The following is a 23,193-nucleotide window of genomic DNA, read 5'->3' as shown; positions in this document are numbered from 1 at the left end:
AGACAGGAACACAACCCCACCTATTAGCAGAGAGGCTGCCTAAAATCCTAATAAGCCCACAGACACCCCAAAACATACCACTGGACGTTGAACTGCCCACCAGAAAGACAAGATCTAGCCTCATCCACCAGAACACAGGCACTAGTTCCCCCCACCAGGAAGCCTACACAACCCACTGAACCAACTTTAGCCAATGGGGACAGACACCAAAAACAACAGAAACTATGGACCTGTAACCTGCAAAATGGAGACCCAAAACACAGTTAGATAAGCAAAATGAGAAGACACAAAAACACACAGGAGATGAAGGAGCAAGATAAAAACCTACCAGCCCTAAGAAATGAAGAGGAAATAGGCAGTCTACCTGATAAAGAATTCAGAATAATGATAGTAAAGATGATCCAAAATCTTGGAAATAGAATAGACAAAATGCAAGAAACATTTAACAAGGAACTAGAAGAACTAAAGATGAAACAAGCAATGATGAACAACACAATAAGTGAAATTAAAAATACTCTAGATGGGATGAATAGCAGAAAAACTGAGGCAGAAGAACGGATAAGTGACCTGGAATATAAAATAGTGGAAATAACTACTGAAGAGCAGAATAAAGAAAAAAGAATGAAAAGATCTGAGGACAGTCTCAGAGACCTCTGGGACAACATTAAATGCACCAACATTCGAATTATAGGGGTCCCAGAAGAAGAAGAGAAAAAGAAAGGGACTGAGAAAATATTTGAAGAGATTATAGTTGAAAACTTCCCTAATATGGGAAAGGAAATAGTTAATCAAGTCCAGGAAGCACAGAGAGTCCCATACAGGATAAATCCAAGGAGAAATACACCAAGACACATATTAATCAAACTGTAAAAAATTAAATACTAAGAAAACATATTGAAAGCAGCAAGGGAAAAACAACAAATAACACACAAGGGAATCCCCATAAGATTAACAGCTGATCTTTCAGCAGAAACTCTGTAAGCGAGAAGGGACTGGCAGGACATATTTAAAGTATGAAGGAGAAAAACCTACAAACAAGATTACTCTACCCAGCAAGGATCTCATTCAGATTTGAAGGAGAAATTGAAACATTTACAGACAACAAAAGCTGAGAGAGTTCAGCACCACCAAACCAGCTTTACAACAAATGATAAAGGAACTTCTCTAGGCAAGAAACACAAGAGAAGGAAAAGACCTAAAATAACAAACCCAATACAATTAGGAAAATGGGAATAGGAACATACATATTGATAATTACCTTAAATGTAAATGGATTAAATGATCCCACCAAAAGACACAGACTGGCTAAATGGAAACAAAAACAAGACCCATATATATGCTGTCTACAAGAGACCGACTTCAGACCTAGAGACAACTACAGACTGAAAGTAAAAGGATGGAAAAAGATATTCCATGCAAATGGAAACCAAAAGAAAGCTGGAGTAGCAATTCTCATATCAGACAAAATATACTTTAAAATAAAGACTATTAGAAGTGACAAAGATGGACACTACATAATGATCAAGGGATCAATCCAGGAAGAAGCTATAACATTTGTAAATGTTTATGCACCCAATATAGGAGCACCTCAATACATAAGGCAAATACTAACAGCCATAAAAGGGGAAATCGACAGTAACACATTCATAGTAAGGGACTTTATCACCTCACTTTCACCATTGGACAAATCATCCAAAATGAAAAGAAATAAGGAAACACAAACTTTAAATGATACATTAAAAAAGATGGACTTAATTGATATTTATAGGACATTCCATCCAAAAACAACAGAATACACATTTATCTCAAGTGCTCATGGAACATTCTCCAGGATAGATCATATCTTGGGTCACAAATCAAGCCTTGGTAAATTTAAGAAAATTGAAATTGTATCAAGTATCTTTTCCGACCACAACGCTTTGAGACTAGATATCAATTACAGGAAAAGATCTGCAAAAAAAACAAACACATGGAGGCTAAACAATACACTACTTAATGACGAAGTGATAACTGAAGAAATCAAAGAGGAAATTAAAAAATACCTGGAAACAAATGACAATGGAGACACAATGACCCAAAATCTATGGGATGCAGCAAAAGCAGTTCTAAGAGGGAAGTTTATAGCAGTACAATCCTACCTTAAGAAACAGGAAACATCTTGAATAAACAACATAATCTTGCACCTAAAGCAATTAGAGAAAGAACAACAGCAACAACAAAAAAAAAACCAAAGTTAGCAGAAGGAAAGAAACCATAAAAATCAGATCAGAAATAAATGAAAAAGAAATGAAGGAAATGATAGCAAAGATCAATAAAACTAAAAGCTGGTTCTTTGAGAAGATAAACAAAATTGATAAACCATTAGCCAGACTCATCAAGAAAAAAAGGAAGAAGACTCAAATCAATAGAATTAGAAATGAAAAAGGGGAAGTAAAAACTGATACTGCAGAAATACAAAGGATCATGAGAGATTACTACAAGTAACTTTATGCCAATAAAATGGACAACCTGAAAGAAACGGACAAATTCTTAGAAATGTACAACTTGCTAAGACTGAATCAGGAAGAAATAGAAAATATGAACAGACCAATCACAAGCACTGAAATTGAAACTGTGATTAACTATCTTCCAACATACAAAAGCCCAGAACAAGATGGCTTCCTAGGTGAATTCTATCAAACATTTAGAGAAGAGCTAACACCTATCCTCAAATTCTTCCAAAATATAGCAGAGGGAGGAACACTCCCAAACTCATTCTATGAGGCCACCATCACCCTGATACCAAAACCAGACAAGGATGTCACAAAGAAAGAAAACTACAGGCCAATATCACTGATGAACATAGATGCAAAAATCTTCAACAAAATACTAGCAAACAGAATCCAACAGCACAAGAACACCTACTGAACGCTGGCAGAAGACCTCAGACCTCCCAAAAGGCAAGAAACTCCCCACGTACCTGGGTAGGGCAAAAGAAAAAACTAAACAGAGACAAAAGGATAGGGACGGGTCCTGCACCAGCGGGAGAGAGCTGTGAAGGAGGAAAAGTGTCCACACACTAGGAAGCCCCTTCGCGGGTGGAGACTTCGGGAGGCGGAGTGGGGGAGCTTGGGAGCCGCGGAGGAGAGCACAGCAACAGGGGTGCGGAGGGCAAAGCGGACAGATTCCAGCGCAGAGGATCGGGCCGACCGGAACTCGCCAGCCGAGAGGCTTGTCTGCTCGCCCGCCGGGGCGGGCGGGACTGGGAGCTGAGGCTCCGGCTTTTGTCGGAGCGCCGGGAGAGGACTGAGGTTGGCGGCGTGAACACAGCCTGCAGGGCGTTAGTGCACCGCGGCTGGCCGGGAGAGAGTCCGGGGAGAAGTCTGGAACTGCCGAAGAGGCAAGAGACTTTTACGTCCCTCTTTGTTTCCTGGTGCACGAGGAGAGGGGATTAAGAACGCTGCTTGAGAGAGCTCCAGGGACGGGCGCGAGCCCCGGCTAGGGGTGCGGAGCCCAGAGACAGACATGAGACGCTAGGGCCGCTGCTGCCGCCACCGGGAGGCCTGTGTGCGAACACAGGTCACTAGCCACACGCCCTTCCGGGGAGCCTGTGCAGCCCGCCACTGCCAGGGTCCCGGGATCCAGGGACAACTCCCCCGGGAGAACGCACAGGCGCACCTCAGGCTGCAACGTCTCGCTGGCCTCTGCCGCCGCAGGCCCGCCCCACACTCCGTGCCCCTCCCTACCCCCGGGCCTGAGTGAGCCAGAGCCTCCGAATCAGCGGCTCCTTTAACCCCGTCCTGTCTGAGCAAAGAACAGACGCCCTCCGGCGACCTACACGCACAGGCGGGGCTAAATCCAAAGCTGAGCCCCTGGGAGCTGTGAGAACAAAGACGAGAAAGGGAAATCTCTCCCAGCAGCCTCAGAAGCAGCGGATTAAAGCTCCACAATCAACTTGATATACCCTGCATCTGTGGAATACCTGAATAGACAACCAATCATCCCAAATTAAGGAGCCCTGTGGATGAAAGGCTCTTGGTGCTGCAGCCAGGAGTCAGTGCTGTGCCTCTGAGGTGGGAGAGCCAACTTCAGGACACTGATCCACAAGAGACCTCCCAGCTGCACATAATATCAAACAGCAAAAATTTCCGAGAGATCTCCATCTCAACGCCAGCACCCAGCTTCACTCAACGACCAGCAAGCTACAGTGCTGGACATCCTATGCCAAACAACTAGCAAGACAGGAACACAACCCCACCCATTAGCAGAGAGGCGGCCCAAAATCATAATAAGTCTACAGACACCCCAAAACACACCACCAGACGTGGACCTGCCCACCAGAAAGACAAGATCTAGCCTCATCCACCAGAACACAGGCACTAGTCCCCTCCACCAGGAAGCCTACACAACCCACTGAACCAACCTTAGCCACTGGGGAGAGACACAAAAAACAACAGGAACTACGAACCTTCAGCCTGCAAAAAAGGAGACCCCAAACACAGTAAGATAAGCAAAATGAAAAGACAGAAAAACACACCGCAGATGAAGGAGCAAGATAAAAACCCATCAGACCTAACAAATGAAGAGGAAATAGGCAGTCTACCTGAAAAAGAATTCAGAATAATGATAGTAAGGTTGATCCGAAATCTTGGAGATAGAATGGACAATAGAATGGACAAAATGCAAGAATCAGTTAACAAGGACCTAGAAGAACTAAAGATGAAACAAGCAACGATGAACAACACAATAAATGAAATTAAAAGTACTCTAGATGGGATCAATAGCAGAATAACTGAGGCAGAAGAACGGATAAGTGACCTGGAAGATAAAATAGTGGAAATAACTACTGCAGAGCAGAATAAAGAAAAAAGAATGAAAAGAACTGAGGACAGTCTCAGAGACCTCTGGGACAACATTAAACGTACCAACATTCAAATTATAGGGGTTCCAGAAGAAGAAGAGAAAAAGAAAGGGACTGAGAAAATATTTGAAGAGATTATAGTTGAAAACTTCCCTAATATGGGAAAAGAAATAGTTAATCAAGTCCAGGAAGCACAGAGAGTCCCATACAGGATAAATCCAAGGAGAAATACGCCAAGACACATATTAATCAAACTGTCAAAAATTAAATACAAAGAAAACATATTAAAAGCAGCAAGGGAAAAACAACAAATAACACACAAGGGAATCCCCATAAGGTTAACAGCTGATCTTTCAGCAGAAACTCTGCAAGCCAGAAGGGAGTGGCAGGACATATTGAAAGTGTTGAAGGAGAAAAACCTGCAACCAAGATTACTCTACCCAGCAAGGATCTCATTCAGATTTGATGGAGAAATTAAAACCTTTAGAGACAAGCAAAAGCTGAGAGAGTTCAGCACCACCAAACCAGCTCTACAACAACTGCTAAAGGAACTTCTCTAGGCAAGAAACACAAAAGAAGGAAAAGACCCACAATAACAAAACTGGTCGTGGAACCCTCAACTCTAAGCCCCCAGGTCTATATAATTATAGAGATAGAAAGGAAGGCATAATCTTTGGAATCTTGGCCTGTAGGATGTACTTGCTTGAGGTGAAAGACTTTTTGCTCCCCATGAAGTCAAGTGAAGGGACCCTGAGAGACTCCCTTGTGGAGACTGGGGATGCTTGCAAGGAGGGGATGTGGGGCATTTTGTACCAGCAGACATTCCACTCCCCTGTGGTACTGATGGAGTGGATTGGACTTGGAGGGCTTGACATGTCCTCTGGAGTTTGAGGCAATGAAGATATACAGCCTGGTGGCTACTTTGAGTCTAGAAATTTTGACAGGCAGGAGGCTTAATGGAGTAGCCCATGCTAGCAGGGAAACATGCATGGCAGTAAAGTGCCAAGGGAAGAAAAGAACCTTTTTCTAGCCCATTCATTGAGGGCTTTGGAAGGTACAGAAGGCTCCACGGGAGGAAGCATAAAGCTTAGGGGAGGGGCAGGGACACACTGGCTGATCCGCTTGGGGCTCCCAGTGTTTACTCCTAATCCCCAGCTTCTGTCTGGCCAGCAGCAGATGGAATCCTCTGTGGGCTGCTCAGCCAAGATGCTCCATTGTTTTAGGATAAGGTGGGGTCCAAAATAAAATGCTGGTACAGAACATATCTTTGCAAGGAGCAAAGGGTTGGCATTTCTAGGGGAGGAAGAGTTTCCCGATGGTAAGAGCTATCTTTTTCATCATAAATCTTTTCTTAATCTCAGGGAGAGATTCAATGGCTAAAGTGGATGTGGAAAGAAGGTAAGATGTACCTAAGGTAGTCAGTCATTTGAGATGTGAGTACAAAGCTATGGTGAGCAATTCATTTGTTCTCATGTTTAAGTCTGGGCTGCTTGGTGAGCTGCCTGAATTTAACAAATGACAAATCCCACTTCTGGCTCTGGTTGTTATGAACATATTCAGTAATACACATAAGGTGACTTATTCCAAAATTTGTGTTAGCAAGGAAATTTGAAATTACCCAAATCTATTGGTGAAATCAGTGACTATTTAAGTTTGTCATCAGGTGGTTGGTTTCCTCATGCTTACTAATTTTTTTTCTGATTGAAAAGTAGTACTTGTTATTGAATAAGATTTGGAAAATAATAAAACTTATAAATGATAAAAAAAAAAAAAAGAATCCAACAGCACATTAAACGGATCATACACCATGATCAAGTGGGATTTATTCCAGGAATGCAAGGATTCTTCAATATACGCAAATCAATCAACGTGATACACCATATTAACAAACTGAAGGAGAAGAACCATATGATCATCTCAATAGATGCAGAGAAAGCTTTCGACAAAATTCAACACCCATTTACGAGAAAAACCCTGCAGAAAGTAGGCATGGAGGGAACTTTCCTCAACATAATAAAGGCCATATATGACAAACCGAAAGCCAACATTATCCTCAATGGTGAAAAACTGAAAGCATTTCCACTAAGATCAGGAACAAGACAAGGTTGCCCATTGTCACCACTCTTATTCAACATAGTTTTGGAAGTTTTAGCCACAGCAATCAGAGAAGAAAAGGAAATAACAGGAATCCAAATCAGAAAAGAAGAAGTAAAACTATCACTGTTTGCAGATGACATGATATTATACATAGAGAATCCTAAAGATGCTAACAGAAAACTACTAGAGCTAATCAATAAATTAAGTAAAGTAGCAGGATACAAAATTAATGCACAGAAATCTCTGGCATTCCTATGCATTAATGATGAAAAGTCTGAAAGTGAAATCAAGAAAACACTCCCATTTACCACGGCAACAAAAAGAATAAAACATCTAGGAATAAACCTACCTAAGGAGACAAAAGACCTGTATGCAGTAAATTAAAAGACACTGATGAAAAAATTAAAGATGATACGAATAGATGGAGATATATAACATGTTCTTGGATTGGAAGAAACAGCACTGCGAAAATGACTCTACTATCCAAAGCAATCTACAGAGTCAATGAAATCCCTACCAAACTACCACTGGCATTTTTCACAGAACTAGAAAAAAAATTTCACAATTTGTAGGGAAACACAAAAGACCCCGAATAGCCAAAGCAACCTTTGGAACGAAAAACAGAGCTGGAAGAATCAGGCTTCCTGACTTCAGATTATACTACAAAGTTACAGTAATCAAGACAGTGTGGTACTGGCACAAAAACAGAAAGATAGATCAATGGAACTGGAGAGAAAGCCCAGAGATAAGCCCACACACATATGGTCACCTTATCTTTGATAAAGTAGGCAGGAATGTACAGTGGAGAAAGGACAGCCTTTTCAATAACTGGTGCTGGGAAAACTGGACTGCTACATTTTAAAGTATGAGGTGAGATCACTCCCTAACACCATACACAAAAATAACCTCAAAATGGATTAAAGACCTAAATGTAAGGCCAGAAGCTATCAAACTCTTAGAGGAAAACATAGGCAGAACACTCTATGACATAAATCACAGCAAGATCCTTTTTGACCCACCTCCGAGAGAAATGGAAATGAAAACAAAAATAAACAATTGGGAACTAATGAAACTTCAAACCTTTTGCACAGCAAAGGAAGCCATAAACAAGACCAAAAGACAACCCTCAGAATGGGAGAAAATATTTGCAAATGAAGCAACTGACAAAGGATTAATCTCCAAAATTTACAAGCAGCTCATGCAGCTCAATAAAAAAAAAACAAACAACCCAAGCCAAAAATGGGCAGAAGACATAAATAGACATTTCTCCAAAGAAGATATACAGTTTGCCAACAAACACATGAAAGAATGTTTAACATCATTAATCATTAGAGAAATGCAAATCAAAACCACAATGAGATATCATCTCACACCAGTCAGAATGGCCATCATCAAAACATCTAGGAACAATAAATGCTGGGCAGGTGTGAAGAAAAGGGAACACTCTTGCACTGCTGGTGGGAATGTGCGTTGGTACAGCCACTGTGGAGAACAGTATGGAGGTTCCTTAAAAAACTACAAATAGAACTACCATATGATCCAGCAATACCACTACTGGGCATATACCCTGAGAAAACCATAATTCAAAAAGAGTCATGTACCAAAATATTCAATGCAGCTCTATTTACAGTAGCCTGGAGATAGAAACAGCCTAAGTGTCCATCATTGGATAAATGGATAAAGAAGATGTGGCACATATATACAATGTAATATTACTCAGCCATAAAAAGAAACGAAATTGAGCCATTTGTAATGAGGTGGATGGACTTAGAGTCTTTCATATAGAGTGAAGTAAGTCAGAAAGAGAAAGTGAAATACCGTATGCTAACACATATATATGCAATTTAAGAAAAAAAATGTCATGAAGAACCTTGAGGTAAGACAGGAATAAAGACAAAGACCTACTAGAGAATGGACTTGAGGATATTGGGAGGATGAAGGGTAAGCTGTGACAAAACGAGAGAGTGGCATGGACACATATACACTACCCAACACAATATAGATAGCTAGTGGTAAGGAGCCACATAGCACAGGGAGATCAGCTTTGTGACTGCCTGGAGGGGTGGGATAGGTAGGGTGGGAGGGAGGGAGACGCAAGAGGGAAGAGATATGGGAACATATGTATATGTATAACTGATTCACTTTGTTATAAAGCAGAAACTAACACACCATTGTAAAGCAATTATACTCCAATCAAGATGTAAAAATAAATAAATAAATAAACAAAAATACAAGGGAACTCCCATAAGGTTAACAGCTGATTTCTCCGCAGAAACTCTATAAGCCAGAAGGAAGTGGCATGATATATTTAAAGTGATGTAAGGGAAGAACCTACAACCCAGATTATTCTACCCAGCAAGGATCTTATCCTGGTTCAACAGAAAAATGAAAAGCTTTACAGACAAGCAAAAGCTAAAAGAATTCAGCACCACAAAACCAGCTCTACAACAAAGGTTAAAGGAACTTCTCTAAGTGAGAAACACAAGAGAAGAAAGGGACCTACAAAAACAATCCCAAAACAATTAAGAAAATGGTAATAGGGACATACATATCGATAATTGCTTAAAAGTGAATGGATTAAATGCTCCAACCAAAAGACACAGGCTTGCTGAATGGATACAAAAGCAAGACCCATATATATGCTGTCTACAAGAGACCCAGTTCAGACCTAGGGACACATACAGACTGAAGATGAGAGGATGGAAAAAGATATTCCATGTAAATGGAAATCAAAAGAAAGCTGGAGTAGCAATACTCATATCATATAAAATAGACCTTAAAATAAAGAATGATACAAAACACAAGGAAGGGCACTCCATAATGATCAAGGGATCAATCCAAGAAGAACATATAACAATTATAAATATATATGCACCCAACATAGGAGCACCACACTACATATGGCGACTGCTAACAAATATAAAAGAGGAAATCAGCAATAACACAATAATAGTGGGGGACGTTAGCACCTCACTTACACCAATGGAGAGATCTTCCAGACAGAAAATTAATAAGGAGACACAGCTTTACATGACACAGTAGACCAGATAGATTTAATTGATATTTATAGGACGTACCATCTGAAAATTGCAGAATACACTTTCTTCTCAAATGCACGTGGAACATTCTCCAGGATAGATCACATCTTGGTCACAAATCAAGGCTTGGTAAATTTAAGAAAATTGAAATCATATCAAGCATCTCTTCCGACAACAATGCTATGAGATTAGAAATAAATTACAGGTGAAAAAACGTAAAACACACAAACACATGGAGGTTAAACAATACATTACAAAATAACCAATGGATCACTGAAGAAATCAAAGAGGAAATAAAAAAAGTACCTAGAGACAAATGACAATGAAAACAAGATGATTCAAACCTATGGGATGCAGCAAAAGCAGTTCCAAGAGAGAAGTTTATAGCAATACATTCCTACCTCAAGAAACAAGAAATATCTCAAATAAACAAACAACCTTTACAGCTAAAGGAACTAGAGAAAGAAGAACAAGCAAAACCCAAAGTTAGTATAAGGAAAGAAATCACAAAGATCAGAGCAGAAAAAAATGAAATAGAAACAAAGAAAATAATAGCAAAGATCAATAAAACTAAAAGCTGGTTCTTTGAGAAGTTAAACAAAATTGATAAACCTTTAACAAGACTCAGCAAGATAAAGAGGGAGAGGACTCAAATCAATAAATTAGAAAAAGAAGTTACAACTGGCAAAGCATCCTAAGAGACTACTGCAAGCAACTCTATGCCAATAAAATGGACAACCTGGAAGAAATGGAAAAATTCTTAGAAAAATATAACCTTCCAAGACTGAACCATGAAGAAATAGAAAATATGAACAGACCAATCACAAGTAATGAAATTGAAACTGTGATTAAAAATCTTCCAACAAACAAAAGTCAAGGACCAGATGGCTTCACAGGTGAATTTTTTCAAAATTTAGAGAAGAGCTAACACCCATCCTTCTCAAACTCTTTCCAAAAAATTGTGGGGGGAGGACCCCTCCCAAATTCATTCTACGAGGCCACCATCACCCTGACATAAAAACCAGACAAAGATAATACAAGAAAAGAAAATTACAGAGTAATATCACTGATGAAAATAGATGCAAAAATCCTCAACAAAATAATAGCATACAGAATCCAACAATACATTAAAAGGATCATACATCATGATCAAGTGGGATTTATCGCAGGGGTGCAAGGATTCTTCAATATATGCAAATAAAACAATGTGATACACCATATTAACAAATTGAAGAATAAAAACCATACGATCATTTCAATAGATGCAGAAAAGCTTCTGACAAAATTCAACACCAATTTATGATAAAAACTCTCCAGAAAGTGTGCATAGAAGGAACCTACCTCAGCATAATAAAGGCCATAAATGGCAAACCCACAGCAAACATCATTCTCAATGGTGAAAAACTAAAAGCATTTCCTCTAAGATCAGAAAGAAGACAAGGTTGTCCATTCTCACCACCATTATTCAACATAGTTCTGGAAGTCCTAGTCACGGCAATGAGAAAAGAAAAAGAAATAAAAGTAATCCAAATCAGAAAAGAAAAAATAAAACTGTCACTGTTTGCAGATGACATGACGCTATGCATAGATTATCCTAAAGATGTCACCAGAAAACTACTAGAGCTAATCAATGAATTTGGTAAAGTTGCAGGATACAATATTAATGCACAGAAGTCTCTTGCATTCCTATACACTAACAACAAAAGATCAGAAAGAGAAATTAAGGAAACAATCCATTTCATCATTGTAGCAAAAATAATAAAATACCTAGGAATAAACCTACCTAAGGAGACAAAAGACCTGTATGCAGAAAACTGTAAGACACTGATGACAGAAATTAAAGGTGACACAAAAAGATGGAGTGATATACCATGTTCTTGGATTTGAAGAATCAGTATTGTGAAAATACTATACTACCCAAAGCAATCTACAGATTCAATGAAATCCCTATCAAACTACAAATGGCATTTTTCACAGAACAAGAACAAAAAATTTCACAATTTTTATGGAAACCCAAAAAAACCCAAATAGGCAAAGAAATCTTGAGAAAGAAAAACGGAGCTGGAGGAATCAGGCTCCCAGACTTCAGACTATACTACAAAGCTACAGTAATCAAGACAGTATGGTTTTTGGCACAAAACCAGCACTATAGATCAGCAGAACAGAATATAAAGCCCAGTGGTAAACCCACACACATATGGTCACCTTATCTTTGATAAAGGAGGCAAGAATATACAGTGGAGAAAAGACAACCTCTTCAATAAGTGGTCTGGGACAACTGGACAGCTACATGTAAAAGAATGAAATTAGAACACTCCATAACACGGAACACAAAAATAAACTCAAAATGCATTAGAGACCTAAATGTAAAACCAGACACTATAAAACTCTTAGAGGAAAACATAGGCAGAACACTGTATGACTTACATCACAGCAATTTCCTTTTTGACCCACCTCCTAGGTTATGGAAGTAAAAACAAAAAGAACCCAAATAGGACCTAATGAAACTTAAAAGCTTTTGCACAGCAAAGGAAACTATAAACATGATGAAAAGACAAAACTCAGAATGGGAGAATATATTTGCAAACGAAGTGACTGACAAAGGATTAATCTCCAAAATATACAAACAGTTCATGCAGCTCAATATCAAAAAAACAAACAACATAATACAAAAATGGGCAGAAGACTTAAATAGACATTTCTCCAAAGAAGATATACAGTTTGCCAACAAGCACATGAAAGGATGCTCAACATCACTAATCATTAGAGAAATGCAAGTCAAAACTACAATGAGGTATCATCTCACACTGGTCAGAATGGCCATCATCAAAAATTCTACAAACAATAAATGCTGGAGAGGTGTGGAGAAAAGGAAACCCTCTTGCACTGTTGATGGGAATGTAAATTGGTACATCCACTAAGGAGAACAGTATGGAGGTTCCTTAAAAAAACTAAAAATAGAACTACCATACAACCCAGCATCCCACTATTGGGCATATACCCCGAGAAAACCATAAGTCAAAAAGAGTCATGTATCCCAGTGTTCATTGAAGCACTATTTACAATAGCCGGGACATGGAAGCAACCTCAGTGTCCATCGACAGATGAATTGATAAAGAAGATATGGCACATATATACAATGGAATATTACTCAGCCATAAAAGGAAATGAAAATGAGTTATTTGTAGTGAGGTGGATGGACCTAGATTCTGTCATACTGAGTGAAGTAAGTCAGAAAGAGAAAAAGAAATATCATATGCTAACACATATATATGGAATCTAAAAAAAAAATTGTTCCTGATGTACCTAGGGGCAGGACAAGAATAAAGACTCAGATGTAGAGAATGGACTTGAGGACACGGGGAGGGGGAAGGGTAAGCTGGGACTAAGTGAGAGAGTGGCATGGACATACACACTACCAAGTGTAAAATAAATAGCTAGTGGGAAGCAGCTGCATAGCACAGGGACATCAGCTTGGTGCTTTGTGTCCCCTTAGAGAGGTGGGATAGGGAGGGTGGGAGGGAGATGCAAGAGGGAGGAGATATGGGGGTATATGTTTATGTATAGCTGATTCAGTTTGTTATAAAGCAGAAACTAACACACCATTGTAAAGCAATGATACTCCAATAAAGACGTTAAAAAAAAACAAAACAAACAACAAAACAAAACAAACAAAAAACAGATCGGGAGATATACCATGTTCTTGGATTGGAAGAATCAATATTGTGAAAATGACTATACTACCCAAAGTAATCTACAGATTCAGTGAAATCCCTTTCAAATTACCAATGACATTTTTTACAGAACTAGAACAAAAACTCTTAAAATTTGTATGGAGACACAAAAGACCCCGAATAGTCAAAGCAATAGTCAAAGCAATATTTTCTGAGGGGAAAAAACAGAGGTGGAGGAATCAGACTCCCTGAGTCCAAACTAAATTACAAAGCTACAGTCAGCAAGACAATATGGTACTGGCACAAAAACTGAAATATAGATCAGTGGAACAGGATGGAAAGCCCAGAGATAAACCCACACACCTATGGTCAACTAATCTATGACAAAGGAGGCAAGGATATACAATGGAGAAAAGACAGTCTCTTTAATAAGTGGTGCTGGGAAAACTGGACAGCTACATGTAAAAGAATGAACTTAGGACATTCCCTAACACCATACACAAAAATAAACTCAAAATTGATTAAAGACGTAAATATAAGGCCAGATGCTATAAAACTCTTAGAGAAAAACATAGGAAAAACACTCTTTGACATAAATCACAGCAAGATATTTTTTGACCCACCTCCTAAAGTAATGGAAATAAAAACAGAGAAAAAATAAATGGAACCTAATGGTACCTAAAAGTTTTTGCACAGCAAAGGAAACTATAAACAAGACGAAAAGACAACCCTCAAATTGGGAGAAAATATTTGCAAACGAATTAACGGACAAAGATTAATCTCCAAAATATACAAGCATTTCATGCAGTTCAATATTAAAAAAACACAAACAACCCAATCCAAAAATGGGCAGAAGACCTAAATAGACATTTCTCCAAAGAAGACCTACAGATGGCCAAGAAGCACATTAAAAAGTGCTCAACATCACTAATTATTAGAGAAATGCAAATCAAAACTACAATGTGGTATCACCTCACACCAGTTAGAATGGGCATCATCAGAAAATCTACAAACAACAAATGCTGGAGACGGTGTGGAGAAAAGGGAACCCTCTTGCACTGTTGGTGGGAATGTAAATTGATACAGCCACTATGGAGAAGAGTATGGAGCTTCCTTAAAAAACTAAAAATAGAATTACCATATGACCCAACAATCCCACTACTGAGCATATACCTAGAGAAAACCATAATTCAAAAGGCCACATGCATCCCAATTCTCATTGCAGCACTATTTACAATAGCCAGGTCATGGAAGCAACCTAAATGCCCATTGACAGACAAGTAGATAAAGAAGATGTGGTACATATATACAATGGAATATTACTCAGCCATAAAAAAGAATGAAATTGGATCATTTGTAGAGACATGGATGGACCTAGAGACTGTCATACTGAGTGAAGTAAGTTAGAAAGAGAAAAACAAATATTGTATATTAAATCAAGGCATTCTGAAATGCCTTGTGATGTTAAACTTTCCACTTATATACAAAGAAGAAAGACTGGGGAGCTAATATAGTCTTCTGGAGCTGTTTTGCAAATCAATTTTATTCCTGCCAAGTCTTTGCCTGGAGAAGAAATTCTTGGAACTCCATGTGGGACAAGACAAGGAAAGTCAACTGAGGGGCTACTGGACTGTGAACTTCAGTGTCAGAATAAGGACAGTATCATGGCATGTTGTGAAGGTCATCCACCCATAGGTTGTCCCAGCACCCATTTAGTTCATTAAAAAGGAGCAAGCTACTATGCCAAGTTGCCTATTATTGCACTAGGGGGACAGGATTATTGGCTGGTATGTGAGCTTCACAAACAGAACTCCAATTAATCCCCTTGCTTTTCAGTTTCCACTTTTCATCCCCCATCTCTGTCACACTAGACACCCAGAGCCCCTTGAGGCATCCCATTATATGACTTGCTCCTGCTGTCAGGGTTCCCATAAAGACTACCTGCAGAGACAGTTTTCTTTTCATTTTCCTCCTGTCAACCCGACCTCTTACATTTTGTTTCTTTCATAAATTTCTTGAGGTTTCTCTGCTGTTTGTGCCTCTTATTTTCCTTTGCTTTTTTGTCATAAGTGTTATGTATTTTTGGACTTCTATACTTTAATTTCAGTGGGGTCTTAGTTTTGGTAAGAGTTTTTTGAACCAAAAGCCCAATATACCATCATTTAAAACATGTTTGGAAAATGGTTCTCTAAAGACACAGCCTTAATACAGTGCAGTCCAATCAAACTTTGCTGTGATGATAGAAATGTTCCAGATCTGTGTGATTCCATAAAATAGCACATGTAGCCATAGAGTAATGGGAGTGTGGCAGTGTAAGTGAGAAACTGGAATTTTACCTTTATTTAATTTTAATTAACTTGAATGGCCACATTTGGCTAGTGGCTGCCATATTGGCTAGCTCAGCTTTAATGTCTGCATGAGTTTACTACTCTGATAAAGAGATGTAGTGTGGTATTTTTCTAAGTCTAGATATAACCATAAGTAACCTTAATGAACAATGTAAAATGTATTTGGAATTGCCCTGGTTATCTAGTTGTGTATGTGATACCAAACATAAAATCAAAAGTTAAAAAATCAAAATATATGAACTATATATGAACCCCGTGATTGAAGATGTACGAAATCCTCCTATGTATATGCAGATATCTGCCACCATGTAGCTATAACCTGTGTTTTGAGATATTGAATACTGTCAATAAACTGATCCTACACAGTATGAAAAAGAGATTACACTTTAGGCTTTGTAATAAGACCACTTATATTTGAATCCTGTATCTGCTACTTGCTTGCCGTGTAAGTGGCAAGTTATTTAACTTTTTCTTGTGCATCAGTATACTAAATTACAAAATGGGTATAAAGATGCACATAAGATTGGTTTGTGGATTAAAGGAGTTGAATGAATACTTCGAAAGTGCCTGACACATGTTAAGCACTCAGATGAATATGCACTATTATTATTATTATTTTCATCTGATGGTGCAGGGAGCGTTAACTAAGAAGATGAGTAGATAGAAGAAGATTCATTTGCTGGATACTTTTGGCAAGTTTGTTTGAGTTTTGTTTATAACAATAAATTTTCATCCTAGTGAGGATTATGGTTATTATGAGCCTTTCATTTTGAAGTAAGTGCTACTTAAGTCATAGTTTGTTGTTTTCTATCATTTCAAGTGGTTTTCTGTGTCCTTCCAGGCAATGCTGGGAATGTAGGGAGAAATGACAGAGTGATTTGCTCAGAAGATAGGATCATGAGTATCTAGAGAAAAAAAGAAAGTAATCATTTAGGACCAGATACGAGCCCCTTTCACTACTTGCTTATGAAATCTTGTCCATAGTTTTACATTTTATTTTAACCCAGAGAGAAAAAATGTTTCCTTAATGAGAGAGTCAAAATGGCTTTAGCAAAATGTTGATGAATCCTTGATATTTTCATTAATCCCTAGAGTTTACTGGTATGCCATTCCACATTTGTTGATTTGCCAGTTAATACACTAATTGATAGACAAACACAATAGTCAATAGTGAACAGCACTATTTCCTATCTTATTAACACATTATTTCCATACTTAATCTAAAATACCAAAGTGAAATGTAAGTACTCAAGATTTACCCTCAAGCCCTTGGAGTTTCTAACTCAGGACTCTGTGCTATCTCAACAGGAGTTTAGTAACTAAATCCTAGCTCCATGGCAGCAGCTTTAAACACAATCCAGGAACACTGAATATTCTTTGAAAATGTCTTTAAAAACTGTAGATAGGAAAATAATGAGTTAGAGAAGTTTCTGAGAGACGAAAATCCACTACCGAAGTGAGACAGCCTAGTTTAATTTTTTTTTAATTAAAAAAACCCACAACTCTAAAAAGCATATGTCTGCTCAAATGCCATTTGTTAGTGTGAGTTCTGGCAAAGACCTAATCCTGCTTCAAGTACATGTTTGGAGTCTGTGTTAGTTTTCCAAAGGCAGAGTTTAACCACAGCAAGAGATTACATCTTGCAGTCCAATTTGCATTCATTAGAATGCAATTCTTAAAATGGTGGTAAGGGGGGATGTTTCACTGAGATCTTCTCAGTTGCCCATGATTTCATGTTCCTACAAATATAATCTGTGTCTTTCTGGGAAAATGGAAATGAAGGAGGATAGATGACTCTCAGTCAGTCCATGTGACTTCTGGATGAAGATCTGTGAAATATTGACACCTGGATTTCCCACAACTGGCCTTGCCACACCTGTCTCCCCTCCACCCAGATTGAGCATGTGTACCACCTGATGTAGCTGTTGTCATAGTGATGATCCTTGTTTGTTAAATAAATGAAATGAATAGTTACAGAGAAACTAGACAATGTAAACTGTACATGTATAGATAAGTTATTTCCTTTCAAATGCCAAATGCCCTATCTCTCCTTCTCTTGCTTTTGTGCTCTCTCTAATTACAGACATTCATGTAGTTTTCACTGAGGATTTTACTTAACAAACATTTGGACTGTGTACTGGGTGCAAAACATAATGAAAATATGACAAGCAAGTAAATAATACATATGGATAAGAAGAAAAAAGAGAGGTGATGGTGGTGGTGGTGGTCCTTGGTAAAAATGACCATAGAATGAAGTTCTAGAAGCCAAAGTATTTATTTTTTATTATTATTATTATTTTTTGCGGTACGCGGGCCTCTCACTGCTGTGGCCTCTCCCATTGTGGAGCACAGGCTCCAGACGCGCAGGCTCAGCGGCCATGGCTCACGGGCCCAGCTGCTCTGCAGCATGTGGGATCTTCCCGGACTGGGGCACAAACCCATGTCCCCTGCATCAGCAGGCAGACTCTCAACCACTGCACCACCAGGGAAGCCCCAAAGTATTTTTTTAAAATAACACATGATAGTAAAGTCTAATTCAATAGATTTATGTCATATCCTAGAGGACAAAGTTGTAGAAAATTATATATACTGGGAATTCAAAATTGAAAAGTTGGTTAAAAAAATTAAATGACCTTGGTGTTTTTAAGCCAGCTTCTGTGATGAGAGTGAATTAAATACTTGAAACAGAACTAATTTTGTAAAATAACTACACTCTCTCAGATTCCTCACTGCCATTACTGGAGGTCAGCCACAATCATCTCTTGTCTGGGCAACAGCAGTTTCCTAAATAGCCTCCTTGACCACAGCTTTGCCACCTCCATTGAGAAGGTCCATGACACAAAGCATGATTTTTCTAAGATGCTAATCTGATGAGGCGGCTTCCCTGATCAGTATTCTTAGTGGTCCTCAACAATCTTAAAGTCTACATTCTCTAATATGGCTTATATGTTTTAACATTGTTAACTTGTGACTGCTGTGTTTTGTCACGATTGAAGTCTGAAAAAGAGTCTTTTGACCTGATATCATGGCAAAACTCAAGGATCAGCTTTCATTCTGTAATGAAACCTTCCCTAACTCACTTTTATAATTGTCTAAACCCTATTTTCACCCTCACCCTTATGCTGCATAGATTTCAATCTCAGCACCTGTTAACATCTTATTGCACCCAAATTCTTGCTTTTATGTCTGTCTCTCACAAGAATGGGGTGTCCTTTAGGCCAAGGACCTCAAATTATTTTATTTTAGCACACAGTAAGCATGATAAATGTTTATGAAATGAATAAGTGAGTGAATAATTGAATGGATGAATGAAGAATGGGGCAGATCTTCAGGTTAATACTTTAGTATCTACAGTTGAATATAGCTACAGGAAGTAACACTAACAATCATGGACTACAATATGGATGCAAGCAAGGTCAGTGAAACTGTTGTTTAAAGGTGTCTGTAATATCAGGGTATGCTCAATGAAGTATAATCCACAGAAATTTTGAACTAAGACAATGGTCAACAGGAAATAATGTGACAATTTTGTTTTAAAATCACAGATTAAGACAGATCTGGATTTAAACATATCTCCACTACTTAAAAGCTTCATTAGGTCCATTCTTTTACTTGTATTAGCTTATTTTTGTGTACAGAATATTAAATAAAGTCGAGGACATGCCTAGAGTTTTATAAATAGGGGCTATGGGACTCATACATATTCAAGTAAAGCCTATGAAAAAGTTTTGATTCTATGTCGTTGTTAACCCTGAGATAAGTTAATAGAATCTCTCAACCCAGAGACACTAACTTAAACATTTCCATTTAAAATAATATGTTTGGGGCAGTTATTCATATAACAGTACTTAAGGAATGTTTTCAAAGGCAAGAAAACATTTTTGTGGGTGAACACATTTACACTCCAAATTATTATAGTCATTGGTACCTCCCTGTGGGATTTGCATACATGTGGATACTGGGGAAGTGGTCAAGTTCCTTAATACCTATGGCTTGATATTTGAGGATTTTAATGTTCTTGTCAGCCTTTCTTTAAAGGGAGGTGATGTGGGATTCACCACACTCAGAAAGTCAGTTCTAGTCATTGGTACTGGGAGGGAACAGGACAAAACTAGAAAATGTTCTTTAAAAAGGCCTGGCTGTCATAATATCATCCTTGGGCTTTTTGTTGTCTTAGAGCAGCTGTTGGCAGCTTTCAACCAAAGCAATGAACTCAAGACCTTCTACCTAGATTTTGCCAAGCTCTGTGATTTGATGACAGTTCCGAAATAAGGCAATGGCATCCCAATTCTTTAGAAAAGGTAACTTCTTAATTCATGAGAATCCTGTTCTCCTTCAGAATACTACCTAAGAAGAAGGAAATATTTACTCACTAACACCAAAAGGGAGAATTGAGAGATAAGATGTCTCTATTTCCATACTCATTTTTCCTGATTATTTTCCCTGAAAAAGTATTATGATCATATCCATAAAGAATCATAAAATCATGGTGAACTCAAGTAGAGAAATAAACAAACCTCTCAAAATGCCTTTTGCAACAATGGGCAGGGATGTCAGTCTTCTCAGCCATTTAATATCCTCCCAGCTGATAGATGGGTCTATTGCTTTAGCCACATATGCAGCAAGTCCACTGTTGTCTCCAAAATTTTCCTTGGGAGAAAATGCTAAATCATTGGTTTCAAAATTTTTCATTCTGAAATAAAGAATTGCATAAAATGAGATATTTCCCAAAGTTAAAGATATCTTTACAATGACTCATTCAATGAAAAAAAAAAACAGGTTCCCTTTTCAAATCAATGGGCTGTTCACTCTTCAACCATCTACAGATTGATTGCATTTACATTTTCCATGTTTTGGTGGATGATTCCAGGCTAAATGTGACAATCGAGTGGACTTAATTGGTCACTTACAGTTTATTTTACATCTTAGGTTTTTTACATAAATAAATCAGTTTAAAGGAGAAATGTTTGGCCAAGTTTAAATATCTCTACATTTTTAAGCCACTTTATGAATATAAACAATAAATTTGGTGTTATTTTCAGCCAGCAATGCCTACTAAGCATAAAGATGAACACTTGCTTGGTGCATCACAATTTACAAAGGGCATTCATATAGCCACAATTTTAAAAGCTTCTGGAAAATAAAATTGATACTCTATAATTCCTATTTTATGTAGAAAATAAAACCAGAGCTGCAGAATGAGATGCCCCCAAGTATAAAACTAGCTAAGGCAGCATTTGAGTTCCAAACTTGGTCTCTTGACTCCTAATTACATTTTCTTCACTCAGATCTCAATTGCATTCTGGCAATTGCATTTGACTTCAGAAATCTTTCAAAGTCCTTGTGGAAAATTCTAGAGGAGACTGGAACTGCAGTAACATGTGTTAACAACTTCTGTCTGTTGTTGCTGTAGACTCTTTTCCCTGTCCTACTATTAGCGTGGTGGTGGTGGTGGTGGGCATAGGGAGAATTGGGAAGTGTTTCCCAGCAAATGAGTTGTCAGCTCTTGCTTTTCCCTCCGCCATTTAGTTGCTTTCTCTGAGGCTCTCTCCCTGCTGACTCAGACTCCCAAATCTTCCAGAAAATCCTGAACAAGACATGAGTTTTCCAATTATCAAGACCTTCCTTACTTTGCCTGTGATGTGATGGTTAGTTTTGTCAGCTTGACTGGGCTAAGGGATACCTAGGTAACTGGGTAGAACATTATTTCTGGGTGTGTCTGTGAGATTAGCATTTAAATCAGTAGACTGAGGAAAGATGTGGGTGGGCATCTTACAATCTGTTGAGGCCCCAAATAGAACAAAAAGGTGGAGGGGGGACAAATTCATTCTCTCAGTTTGAGCTGGGACATCCATCATCTCCTGCTCTTGCACATTGAAGCTATTGGTTGTCAAACCTTCTGGCTTGACCAGGACTTACACTATGGGCCCCCAGTTCTTGGGCCTTCACACTCAGACTGGGACTTATACCATTGGCTCCCCTAGTTCTCAGGCTTTCGGATTTGGACTTGAACTACTCTGACTTTCCTGGGCCTCCAGCGTGTAGATAGTAGATTGTGGGATTTCTTAGCCTCCATAATTGTGTGAGCCAATCCCTCATAGTAAATCTTTCTATAGATATAGATACTAATATATAGATATGGATATCCTATTGGTTCTGTTTCTCTGGAGAACCTGACTAATACATATGACTTTTTCTTGCTCTTGGAGCCTGAGTCCCCATCTACGCAGAGGACTCAACTTGTCAAGGGTGTTGGTATATAAATACCCCAGCTTCTTCACACATAGGCAGACTAACTCTGAGAAGTATTCTACAAGATCTCCCAGAGTTTCCCAGCAGGGTTAAATTTTAGTTGCCCATAGCTGTAGCTGTCTTGAAAACATGCCCATTGTTCACTACCTCCCCTCCCTTGCACCTCTTCCTTATTCCTTTCATCTTCCAAAAGAACTACTTGTACTTAAAACAGTGCCTCTCACTCTGCTCCTAAAGGAACCCAAACTGAGACACACCCCATTGAGTTGCTGCCTTCTCCTATGTCTAATTTTGTTAACCCAGCTTAGAACAGTATTTTTCTAATTCACCTGCAAGACTCTGCTACTGGCTTACTCTATACCTGAAGTCTTTTCTCTTAGTCTAATATACTGATATCTTGACTAGATTTTGCCAGTTCTCCAAGCTAGGGATAAAGTCTTTCCTGCCTGCACCTCCGACCACTAACTGGATTGATGGCCATCTGGATACACAATGGCACCATCCATGTGACTTACCTGCCCTACAGACCCAAATCCAATTACCTACTTCATTTCTCTAAAAAGCTGATTTTGAATGATGACAATGATCTGGACTCACCTTGTTGTTCTGCACATTATAAATTACCATGCTAGCAAATGTCTTCTTTGCATAAAAGTACAACTGTATCTCTCGCTTAGTCATAGGTTTTTATTCCCTTCCACTGGCTCTGCCACTGAACACAGAAAGGATCTTGGAGCCAAGGCTATAGCAATTTTTATATAAACTTAGAAGCACATAGGCACACTATTTTTAAATTTTTTAAGAGAATCATAAGACTTCAGGACTTCCCTGGCGGTCCCGTGGTTAAGACTCCATGCTTCCACTGCAGGGGGCATGGGTTCAATCCCTGGTTGGGAAATTAAGATCCCGCAAGCTGCACTGTGCAGCCAAAAAAAAAAAAAAAA

At 38.6% G+C, this 23,193-nt stretch overlaps 1 protein-coding gene across 2 annotated transcripts in view; it reads right to left on the bottom strand.

Moving 5' to 3' along the window:
• The window catches only part of HAO1 (hydroxyacid oxidase 1), a 68,974-nt gene that overhangs the window by 14,035 nt on the left and 31,746 nt on the right, over nucleotides 1-23,193 (bottom strand). For both annotated transcript variants that reach the window (XM_067705161.1, XM_067705162.1), the window contains exon 4: nucleotides 20,515-20,690. In XM_067705161.1, coding sequence (XP_067561262.1) covers nucleotides 20,515-20,690 — 176 coding nt within the window. The remainder of the gene's footprint in view (nucleotides 1-20,514; nucleotides 20,691-23,193) is intronic.

The sequence above is a fragment of the Pseudorca crassidens genome, chromosome 15 (genome assembly GCF_039906515.1).
Source record: "Pseudorca crassidens isolate mPseCra1 chromosome 15, mPseCra1.hap1, whole genome shotgun sequence".
In the NCBI taxonomy this organism is placed as follows: Eukaryota; Metazoa; Chordata; class Mammalia; order Artiodactyla; family Delphinidae; genus Pseudorca; species Pseudorca crassidens.
Note: the sequence above shows the minus strand (reverse complement) of the source record. Positions and strands in the feature narration are given on the sequence as shown.